The sequence below is a fragment of the Taurulus bubalis genome (assembly GCF_910589615.1).
Source record: "Taurulus bubalis genome assembly, chromosome: 7".
Lineage (NCBI taxonomy): Eukaryota > Metazoa > Chordata > Actinopteri > Perciformes > Cottidae > Taurulus > Taurulus bubalis.
Window position 1 is genome coordinate 1,152,207 of NC_136595.1, and position 12,631 is coordinate 1,164,837.

Consider the following 12,631-nt stretch of genomic DNA (forward strand, 5'->3'; position numbering starts at 1 on the left):
CATAACAAACTGCACCAAACAGGTCCGGCCTGAGACACTCAGACCAACCCATGTGAACACATGCTCAGTCATTCCAGTGAGCCGGGTCATGGAAGTGAGTCCAGTTCTCCAAGCATTAGCAGTCTGCAGCGGTGTGGGCGTGGAGGCGTAGAGGCTCGACCTCCCTGTCTGCCAGGGAGCGCTCGCTTTAGCACGGACGGCTCAACGTCTGACGAGCGGGGAGGTTTTGTCAGCTTGGAACATTCTGGTTCGGAGCTTCATCTGCGAGAAGTCACACACAGCTGATTAACCTTTGTCGCGCCAAGAGGTCAGAGCGGACGCCATCTCAGGAGAGAACAAAGCGTTTCCTGCACAAACACCAGAATGTTCAATGAGATAAACAGGCGTTTGAGGACATGCGTCCCAGATGAAGGTTGCTCCGCCTCCTCTGGGCTCGCCGTCTGCACCAGACTCACCAGCGACGTTTCCACGCGCACGTTAACTAAAGCTAGTTCATGACATCCTGTTACAAACCCATCCCATGGTGCATTTCAGGATTGTATTCTGAAATATGTACATTGTTAACCTCTTTGTTATTTTTCACATGTCTTATTGTCCACTGCAAAACTGCATGATGTCAAATTCACTGCTGATGTGTAATATTGCATAAGAACACATTCATGTTCTCTATCTCAAACCGAACCTCTCCACTGGTGAAGATGAACTGTTTGTTTGGAGTTGTTGTGAAGTGAATGGATTTAAATCAGGTAAGTTTGCTCTTTCATTGGTCTGAAATGAAAGCTGTCATGAGGTGTTGGAGAGCTTTTAGAGCAGCGATCATTGGAGGGTCAGAGGAGAGAAAAAAAGAAGCTGTTGGGACAAAGTCTGCTGCACAATGTGTTCAAGGCCTTTTACTGGAAGGTCTGCTGATTGACATTCAAAACGACCAATCACCAACATGATGGAGCAAACAATGCATGTAGACTTTGAACTGAAAGCTTCCATCTTCCACCAGCTAAACTTAGTTTGTGTTCTATGATCCAGGCGGTAATACCACAATATGCATATGGTAACAACCGAAAATGTCATGGTTCATTTGAGCCAATGAGCACTTAGATCAGTCATTTCCCATCATGCATTAAGAGATAAAGTTGGTGCTTAATGTGAACAGCTTTCATGAAAAGACCCCAAACCAACACTGAGTTAGAGTGTCTCAATACTGCCTGCTCTGTGGCTCTCAGCCAAAAGATGACTCACACATTGAGTTTCATACAAAAAGCTAAAGGATGTCCAACATCCCACAGTGAGACATCTGTAGATGAATACACAATGTGTGTGTGCTCGGGTCTTTTAGGGAAACTACAGGTCCTGTGATTATCGTAACCAAGGGACTCTGTTATGCAAGTACATACTCTGTATGATACTACGTCGCTTTTAATGAAGGACGCCACTTGCTCTGACCGAATGTACAAATGTCCACCTTCAACATATCCGTGGTTTGTGGAAATACGCAATTCCAAAACTCTTAGCACGTTAGACAGAAGTCCTGGATCGTCTTGAACAAACATGATCATAATAGGTTGGTGTCAAATCTGATTAGATTTAACTTAGGCCTCCAAATACGAAACTAAAAGAAGAACATCAACGCTGAACGCTTTACTTGTAGGTATGGAGCGCAAACGTGTTTTAAGGACTATGTGTGTGTTTGACTCATATTACTCCTCCACCATTTCTGTGAGTGTGAGTGTGTGTGTGTGTGTGTGTGTGTGTGTGTGTGTGTGTGTGTGTGTGGTGCAGGCCTGACCTCTGACATTCTGGCCTCCCTCCCCAGGAGCGCTTCAGATCGAGAACAGCGAGGAGTCGGACCAGGGCAAGTACGAGTGCGTGGCCGTCAACAGCGCCGGGACTCGCTACTCGGCTCCGGCGAACCTCTATGTCCGAGGTAAGACCCCTCTTGACCCCTCTTGACCCCTCTTGACCCCTCTTGACCCCTCCACCCGCTGCCGCTCAGGTCGCCGTGTCCAACAGTAACGTCGTCTCCCGTCTCTTCCTGGCCGACGCTCCGCTCCTGACTGCTAATGGGAGCGTTGGATTGCCCGTCCGGTCTCTCTCTCTCCTTCTGTCTCATCTTTGTCTCCTGGGAGCTGAGTTGTGTACTATTCTCCGGTGCCCTGATACTGTGCTTGACCCGGCTGACCTCACGATGTGTTTGACTCACCCGGGTGAAAGAGAGGTTGGCTGCGGCTCTGCCTCTTTGTTTCGGGGAAGGTGGAGGTTTACGTGTGGAGTCCCGTGTCAGAGATGACGGGCAGGAAAGCGGTCCAGTGGATTGGGTCCTCGGCTTCTGATGCGTAGACCTCGTCATCAAACAAGTCATTTATCCTCGACCACTAGGTTCTCAAAGGCAATGTTCAGTGCACAGGTGGATTCAGTAGCTTAGTCTCTTGCTCTTCAAAGCACTTTCCCTTTAAGACAACGTCAAAGTTCACTCCTGTCACAGATGTCATGATTATACTTAACGGTACACCGTCACAGAGGCGTATTTCAAGGATGTTTCTTCTAATAACTTCTCAAATTTGGCACAAACTAATTATGCCAATTCCACATACATGTCTGAGAGGTTATAACACGCTCAAGTGATGACATGTTTGACATACATGGATGCAAACTGCAGCATGGCTGAGGCATACAGCCACGAAGCGGTAGCTCTAGTTTCAAGTCTGCCTGGATGCAGATCAGCTGCCTTGTGTACGATGACGAGTTCTTCATCATGAAGAAGTGCCTCCAAAGAGCAACGGCACTACAGAAAGTGAGGGACTCCAAGTCCCAACAGAAACCAATGCGTTGCTCCAGCAGTTGGTTGCATGGAGTGTGTCTTCCTTCTGGAGGCAGGCTGTGGGTTTATTGCTGCTTCTGGCAACAAGTCTGCAACCAGATTATACATCAACTTTGAGACTTCTTTTTATTGGAATTTTTCATATTTCTCTCTCTCGCAAACAGTGTTTTTTTCTGTTGCCATCTTTGTTTTGTACGTTGTCGCCATAAAGCATACCTCGCTTTATGGTCTGTAACTTACTGAATGAACATCATGCTGTATTGAAGAGACTAAAACTAGAGATTGAGACATGAACTCATGTAACTGAGGTCAGAAGGTGAGAGCTCGTCAGAAGTAGGGTCATTCTCTACAGTGAAGAATGCAAGTTGTCTTTGAGAACTTAAAGAAAGACAGATGGAACTTGTGTCCGCTGCATTAGTAACATTATTACATTCATCAGAAATGCAAACATCATTTCTTTTGAAGAGGCGCCCCCACTAAAGCAAACAGAGCCGTAGCCAACAGGATCTGCTTTATGTCTGCTTCTCTTTCAAGGTTCCTGTGCTGCTTTAACCTTTCACCCCTCCAGGTGTCATGGCAGCCTACGTCTCCAAAAGTGTCTGTCTGCTTTTCCCCCTCTATATGTCTTTTTAGAGTTATCTTTATCTTTTGGTTTCTTCTCACCTCAGTATCTGGCGTCCCTCCTCCACTCACGTGTCAGTCACACACACACACACTGTACATGTGTCTGTCCATCTCTGCAATGCTTATCCTTCTGTCTACCCATGATGCCGCTCTGTCGCTTGAATTGGACGTGTGAGAAAGCGTGTGAGGATGAGGATGTGTTGTTCGTACTTTACTGGAGCGGGGAGACGTCTCTTGGTCCACTTAGCCGTCAAGACAAGAAAGATGCTACTGAACACACACTCTGTGGAGCGTCGGCCTCGGTGCTCAATCACAGCACGCATGTGATCGATTGGCTCCATGATGATGCGTGTAGTATGTGCTACTCTATTGTGTCAATTATTTTCAACTCAGGTCCAATCACAAGCGTTTCTGCTGCTTTGTAAGAGCCTCAGCTTTGAGATGGGATCTGTTGTGCTTCCTCAAACAAGTCTGTTCACTCAATGAAGCGGTGGAGTTGTTCTTGTTGCCTTGGATCCTGAAGGAAACGTTGTTGTTCTCTCGTGTCACGGTCAACGGAGAATCCAAAAGCTGAGAAGAAAATGATGAATGTAAATGGGTCTCCATTTACATTTATCTAGTCCAGGGGTGGCCAACCAGTCAGAGACTAAGAGCCACATTTTTTACTGTGTTACTGCAAAGAGCCACATCACCCCCCCCCCCCCCCCCCCCCGTGAGCCAAAAATTAAAATGTCTCTGTTACTACGACATAAATCCATTTAATTTAGGGTTAAGAAACCAACATTACTCTATCAAAGATCAAACTTAAAACAGATGAAAATAACGAAGTCAAAGATTAAACACACGTTATTATATTAACTTTGCTCAAAGCTTTTTTGTCACAGTTGAGAAGGACATAACTCTAAGAACATGCATGTGGTCTGGGGCAGTGGTTCAACTGATCTGGCTGCAGGACCCTCCATCACCCGGAATGACAAGCCGCGACCAAAGCGAGGAACATTTTCAACTTCTTAATTTGATTTAATGAAAATATGGCACCTAGGTTTGAACCTGAGATAGTATCACAGTATGCCAAACAGAAATATTCCCTTTCACACTCAATTAAAAACCCAAAAGTGCTTCTTAAGGATACAAGGTAATACAACACACATAATAATGTTATAACTTCAGCCTTTTTGAACATAACAAAAAAAAGGTTGGGAATGAAGCAAACTATCACAAATAGTCCGATGTGTAAACTCACGTAAGTAAAGTGTGTTGTGAACGCAGCATTGAGGAGTGTGTGAATATTCAATTCAATTCAGTTTATTTTATATAGCCCAAAATCACAAATTAAAATGTGCAATCTGTACAAATAACATCCTGTCCCGGGAACTCACATCAGATCAGGAAAAACTCCCCAAATAAAGATAGTAAAAACCCTTTCACAGGGAAAACAGGAAGAACCCTTCATAGAGCAACAGAGGAGGATCCCTCTCCAGGATGGACAGAAGAATAGATGTCATGTGACCAGAATGAATAACACATGACATCAATATGACTGAAATTGAATAAATTGCACTCTGCCGCATTAAAAAATCCCTTCAAAATAAAAGTACAGGATTTTTTTTTTTTTTTTGCCCATGTAAAATGACCGTCCTGACGGACTGAAAACGTGTCCGCGAATGACTGAAAACGGGTCCGCGAATGACTGAAAACGGGTCCGCGAACGACTAAAAACGGGTCCGCGAATGACTAAAAACGGGTCGCGAATGACTGAAAACGGGTCCGCGAATGACTAAAAACGGGTCGCGAATGACTGAAAACGGGTCCGCGAACGACTAAAAACGGGTCCGCGATTGACTGAAAACGGGTCCGCGAACGACTAAAAACGGGTCCGCGAATGACTGAAAACGGGTCCGCGAATGACTGAAAACGGGTCCGCGATTTCATGGCTTTCAAGCCGTCGCGCCTTGAGTTCGACACCAGTGGTCTAAAAGATAAAAAAAAAAAAAACACAAACTTTGATATGAACGCAAGAGCCGCATGAAACCAGGCAAAGAGCCGCATGCGGCTCGGGAGCCGCGGGTTGGCCAGGCCTTATCTAGTCAATGAAACCCTCACATCAGCATTGTGGTGCAGTATACGTCTCACCTAATGCTCACAGGCATCTTTACTGAAGCCTCAGCTTCTCGTACCTTCAACCTAATATGAAAGGAGAGCAGACACTGAAACAAGAATCAAATAGCTTGTCAACATGTGTTGGTCTCATTCATGAAGTATGTAACATGTGTACATGTTTTCACCAACACATACAATGTCCCCACTGCGGGACTAACACAGGAATATCTCATCTCACCTTTTATAAAACAAAACATATAAAAACCTAAATGTCTTAATATAACATTTATAATGTAAATGGATGTTTTGTCCCCGTTTACTTTAATCCATCAAGACTTTCCTCCGGAAAGTCAATGCACAGAGGCGCCGTCCAGCGGAAAAGCGTTTTTTCCGCTGGACGGCGCGATAGACGCATTTGAGGCGGCGCGAACAGAACAAAGGATGCAACGCGAATTCACACGAGTTGAATTCTCCCAACTCCAGCGGAGAAATCGCGTGATGCAAAGTTGCATCAGCCAATCAGCGTTGAGAAGCTCCGCCCGTCACCACCGCTGTCCTGCCCAGGGGTTTCTAGGATTCAAGGAAAGGGGGGGCGTAGCCCCTAGAGAACTGGCATGTGTGTGCGCGCCTTACGCGACAATTGTTTTCCATTGTATTTAATGTATCCATTGTTTCAGACAGTTCATAGATTGGTTCAATCAGAAAGAGTGTGATTTTGCTCTGTAGTTTTGCATTCATTCAGCATATGATAACACAAGAGACATAATTTCAGGATCATAGTGAACACAAATATGAACTTTTCTCAAATAACGAGAGAGAAATACTTTTCCTGCTTGTAAAGGAAAGACGGATAAACTAGCTTTCATATCCCCGTCACTCCCAAATCCAATGGATGGAGAACGAACTTGACAGTGTCAACTTTTGAGTTGTTTACTTGTTTTATTTTGAGCAGAAGGGAATAAGATTTTGATCTATTTTGTTGTCGGTGTAGTTTTTACAAACCAATTATATTTTATGCTAATTTGGACACTATCACTGAGATAAAGATGAACTAGTTCAGTGTCAAATATAACATTTAATAGAAGAAAAAAACATGAATAACAAAAATAAAAAATAAAAACATTTCAAGTACATCTTCAATATCAAATGATAAATATTGTATGATGGTACTCCTTGTTATAGTTTACTATGAGATAAACTCCTTGGTATAGTTTACTATGAGATAAACTCCTTGGTGTAGTTTACTATGAGATAAACTCCTTGGTATAGTTTATATGAGATAAACTCCTTGGTATAGTTTACTATGAGATAAACTCCTTGGTGTAGTTTACTATGAGATAAACTCATTGGTGTAGTTTATATGAGATAAACTCCTTGGTGTAGTTTACTATGAGATAAACTCCTTGGTATAGTTTACTATGAGATAAACTCCTTGGTGTAGTTTACTATGAGATAAACTCCTTGGTATAGTTTATATGAGATAAACTCCTTGGTGTAGTTTACTATGAGATAAACTCCTTGGTGTAGTTTATATGAGATAAACTCCTTGGTATAGTTTACTATGAGATAAACTCCTTGGTGTAGTTTACTATGAGATAAACTCATTGGTGTAGTTTACTATGAGATAAACTCCTTGGTGTAGTTTACTTAAAGATAAACTCCTTGGTGTAGTTTACTATGAGATAAACTCCTTGGTGTAGTTTACTATGAGATAAACTCCTTGGTGTAGTTTACTATGAGATAAACTCCTTGGTGTAGTTTACTTAAAGATAAACTCCTTGGTGTAGTTTACTATGAGATAAACTCCTTGGTGTAGTTTACTATGAGATAAACTCCTTGGTGTAGTTTACTATGAGATAAACTCCTTGGTGTAGTTTACTATGAGATAAACTCCTTGGTATAGTTTACTATGAGATAAACTCCTTGGTATAGTTTACTATGAGACAAACTCCTTGGTGTAGTTTATATGAGATAAACTCCTTGGTATAGTTTATATGAGATAAACTCCTTGGTGTAGTTTACTATGAGATAAACTCCTTGGTGTAGTTTACTTTGAGATAAACTCCTTGGTGTAGTGTACTTAAAGATAAACTCCTTGGTGTAGTTTACTATGAGATAAACTCCTTGGTATAGTTTACTATGAGATAAACTCCTTGGTATAGTTTACTATGAGATAAACTCCTTGGTATAGTTTACTATGAGATAAACTCCTTGGTGTAGTTTATATGAGATAAACTCCTTGGTGTAGTTTACTATGAGATAAACTCCTTGGTATAGTTTATATGAGATAAACTCCTTGGTATAGTTTATATGAGATAAACTCCTTGGTGTAGTTTATATGAGATAAACTCCTTGGTATAGTTTATATGAGATAAACTCCTTGGTGTAGTTTACTATGAGATAAACTCCTTGGTGTAGTTTACTATGAGATAAACTCCTTGGTGTAGTTAACTATGAGATAAACTCCTTGGTATAGTTTATATGAGATAAACTCCTTGGTGTAGTTTACTATGAGATAAATTCCTTGGTATAGTTTATATGAGATAAACTCCTTGGTGTAGTTTACTATGAGATAAACTCATTGGTGTAGTTTACTATGAGATAAACTCCTTGGTATAGTTTATATGAGATAAACTCCTTGGTGTAGTTTACTATGAGATAAATTCCTTGGTATAGTTTATATGAGATAAACTCCTTGGTATAGTTTACTATGAGATAAACTCCTTGGTGTAGTTTACTATGAGATAAACTCCTTGGTGTAGTTTATATGAGATAAACTCCTTGGTGTAGTTTACTATGAGATAAACTCCTTGGTATAGTTTATATGAGATAAACTCCTTGGTGTAGTTTATATGAGATAAACTCCTTGGTATAGTTTATATGAGATAAACTCCTTGGTGTAGTTTACTATGAGATAAACTCCTTGGTGTAGTTTACTATGAGATAAACTCCTTGGTGTAGTTTACTATGAGATACACTCCTTGGTATAGTTTATATGAGATAAACTCCTTGGTGTAGTTTACTATGAGATAAATTCCTTGGTATAGTTTATATGAGATAAACTCCTTGGTGTAGTTTACTATGAGATAAACTCCTTGGTGTAGTTTACTTAAAGATAAACTCCTTGGTGTAGTTTACTATGAGATAAACTCCTTGGTGTAGTTTACTATGAGATAAACTCATTGGTATAGTTTATATGAGATAAACTCCTTGGTGTAGTTTACTATGAGATAAACTCCTTGGTGTAGTTTACTATGAGATAAACTCCTTGGTATAGTTTATATGAGATAAACTCCTTGGTATAGTTTATATGAGATAAACTCCTTGGTATAGTTTATTATGAGATAAACTCCTTGGTGTAGTTTACTATGAGATAAACTCCTTGGTGTAGTTTATATGAGATAAACTCCTTGGTATAGTTTATTATGAGATAAACTCCTTGGTATAGTTTACTATGAGATAAACTCCTTGGTGTAGTTTACTTAAAGATAAACTCCTTGGTGTAGTTTACTATGAGATAAACTCCTTGGTGTAATCCTGCGCAGCAGCCTCCCCAAGGTCCTAGTGCCCTAAAGTTAAGGATGATGATAGGCTATTGGATTGTAATTTTAAGGGGAGAAAACATACAAACCAGAACACACGCACATATGTAGCATGTTAGAGTTATAAATAAGTTGTCCATGTGAGAAACAATAGTTTAATTGACATCACCAAAATAAAAAATAAAAATAAAAAAGATTTTTTATTTTTTTAAATTAATATTTGGGGCTAATTAAAAAACAGCCTAGGGACGCCAAAGGTCCTGCCGTTCCTGAATCAAACTGCTGCTGGTCCTGGTAGCGGCTTCATTGAGACGCTGTTGTGGGACTACGGATAATATTATGAACCCAGACACCATGGAGTTTGATGTTCCCACGTATGTGGAGTTTACACAACGAGTATAAAGCACAACTAGAGGTTATTTCCATGGTGGATGAAGGAAACGGTATCTGTTTTACGGAGATAAGCCAGACGCTGTTCCTGGAGGAGTCGGTGAAATTCACCGAGCTGTGTGCGGCTACGGATGATGTCATGAACCCAAACACGAGGGCGTTTCATGTTTCGACATGTTTGGGACTTCCACAACAGTATAACGCAGAAATAATGGTTATTTATTCCATGGTTGATAGAGGAAATGAAAGATCTTTTCATGGCAACGGAGCAACGGAGATAAGCCACGCCCCATTTGACGCAAATTCGCGCCGCCTTCGGTGTGAACACCCTTTTATTGTCGAGCAAGTAAACTACCGCGGTGAACGCGCCGCGTCCGGTGTGAACGCAGCATAAGGTGGCGAGGCCGAGGACTGCTGACTCATCAGTCAGGCTCAGCGGTCTGTGACCAGTGTCCTCACTGCTGAGCGGGTTCCTCTCTCACCTCTCACCTCTCACTTATTCACTCAACCTTTCCTAAACAGTGAGCCATGCGGGCTCATTCTGAGCCCCTGGTCAGTGTCTCTTCAGATCAGATAGCCCGGGTGGTAGTTTGTTTTTGGCATTACATCAGTCGATCTGACTCATTACACAGCAGTGGAAATACATCTTCAGTCCAGAAGTCAGAGACCTTGAACACTGGAGGAAAAGTCCACACTTATTACTTAAAAGCCTGTGTTGTCACGGGCTGGCGGGTAAGTGGACCAACAGACCCGCTGGTGCGGGATAGCTCGAGTAGGCACATGGCAACCGTAGCACGCATTTCCAAGGTGAGTGTTTGAGTAATCCGACCAGGGGAAAGCATCTTTATGTGCTCATTGATTCCGGGGTCGGGCGGCTGAGCTCAGAGTGGATGGGCAGAATAAATGTGGGCGGCGGCCGCGGGCGGCTCATGAAGTGTGCCGGCGTGTGTGTGTGAGTGTGTGTCAGCTTCTGTGTGTCCATATGTGTGTGTCGACTGTAAACACTGGACTAGTGCTGTACAGTCGCATTAGGATTCACATGTGATGTGTCTCTTCGTGCTCATGGGAGAGTGTCCTTTTGATTTGTGTGCACTGCATTGTTTTGTGCCATATGACGTGTGTGTGTGTGTGTGTGTGTGTGTGTGTGTGTGTGTGTGTGTGTGTGTGTGTGTGTGTGTGTGTGTGCATCACTTCACTGCCCAGGCCGTCATCTCTACTGTGATGTTCTCACTCGTGATTGGATAAGCAGATATTTGCCTGTTTTACTCTCTCTGTTTCTCCTTGTCTTCTTCCTCCTACTCCTTATTTTGCCCCTCTTGTTGTTTCTTTCTTTTCTTTTCTTTTTCTTATTTTTCACTTTATCTTAAACCCCTCCATCATCATTGCACTCCGCCATCCAAATATCACAATCCAAAATGTCACCACTCAGATCAGCGGGAAGGTTGGTTCTCTTCATCTTTACCCTTAAAGCCGAGGCCTGGAGACTGGAGCCGTGCTGCGCCGGCGTCTCTCGCTGGCGCCTCAGGCCGGTCCCGGCCCCTCTCTCAGGACCCCAACCTCAGTGCTACCCTCTGCTACCCCTCAGTGCTACCCCTCTGCTACTCCTCAGTGCTACCCCTCAGCGCTACCCCTCAGTGCTACCCCTCAGCGCTACCCCTCAGTGCTACTCCTCTGCTACTCCTCAGTGCTACCCTCCGCTACCCCTCAGTGCTACTCCTCTGCTACTCCTCAGTGCTACCCTCCACTACCCCTCAGTGCTACCCCTCTGCTACCCCTCAGCGCTACCCCTCTGCTACCCCTTAGTGCTACCACTCTGCTACCCCTCAGCGCTACCCCTCAGTGCAACCCCTCTGCTACCCCTCAGTGCTACCCATCAGTGCTACCCCTCTGCTACCCCTCAGTGCAACCCCTCAGTGCAACCCCGCAGTGTTACCCCTCAGTGCAACCCCTCAGTGCTACCCCTCTGCTACCCCTCAGTGCTACCACTCAGTGCTACCACCACTAACCCCGCCCCTCACACTATCTGCTGCCTCGCACCACATCCCATAATGCTCCATGGAGCTTGTTCTGCTGACATCTTGTGAAATGGGCACTTCTTTAATGCCAGTGATGTGCTTTTTGCACAAAAGATGACATTTCCTCACCAGGAGAGGATGACATGAAGGACGTGACACTGCATTGTAGGAAGTAGGTCCTGTGGGAGGAGAGTTCTTCTTTTCCACTCACAGACATTGCGAGGTGAGAGAAGTCTTCTCCGTTGCAATTCCTCTTCCTTTTCTCCAAAGATCTTGTAGTTCCGAACTTTAGTTTTGAATTGTGACAACGGACCTCAATACTACAGATACACCTCTTATCCTCTCTTCACTGTGTTCATGGAAGTAGCAAAGCAAACACATTCTGTCAGCAACAAATATTAGATTCCTAATATCAACAATGACCAGCTGGTCTTGTCTAGCTCCTGATTCCTTGCAAACATTGGTGCATTTTTTGCATTACTTGGATAAATTCATCACATATTCCAACTCACATATAAGTCATTAGTCACTCACTAGTCACATGAGTCATTAGTCACTCACTAGTCACATAAGTCATTAGTCACTCACTAGTCACATGAGTCATTAGTCACTCACTAGTCTATTGAGTCATTAGTCACTCACTAGTCACATGAGTCATTAGTCACTCACTAGTCACATAAGTCATTAGTCACTCACTAGTCACATGAGTCATTAGTCACTCACTAGTCTATTGAGTCATTAGTCACTCACTAGTCACATGAGTCATTAGTCACTCACTAGTCACATAAGTCATTAGTCACTCACTAGTCACATGAGTCATTAGTCACTCACTAGTCACATGAGTCATTAGTCACTCACTAGTCTATTGAGTCATTCGTCACTCACTAGTCTATTGAGTCATTCGTCACTCACTAGTCTATTGAGTCATTAGTCACTCACTAGTCACATGAGTCATTAGTCACTCACTAGTCTATTGAGTCATTCGTCACTCACTAGTCTATTGAGTCATTAGTCACTCACTAGTCACATGAGTCATTAGTCACTCACTAGTCACATGAGTCATTAGTCACTCACTAGTCACATAAGTCATTAGTCACTCACTAGTCACATGAGTCATTAGTCACTCACTAGTCACATGAGTCATT

General features: G+C 42.9%; 1 protein-coding gene across 1 annotated transcript in view; it reads left to right on the forward strand.

Moving 5' to 3' along the window:
- ptprfa (protein tyrosine phosphatase receptor type Fa) overlaps positions 1–12,631 on the forward strand; it is a gene marked incomplete at its 5' end in the record, with an annotated part of 188,492 nt that overhangs the window by 32,143 nt on the left and 143,718 nt on the right. The window contains one exon of the mRNA XM_079220647.1: positions 1,811–1,921. Within this exon, the coding sequence (XP_079076773.1) occupies positions 1,811–1,921 (111 nt within the window). The remainder of the gene's footprint in view (positions 1–1,810; positions 1,922–12,631) is intronic.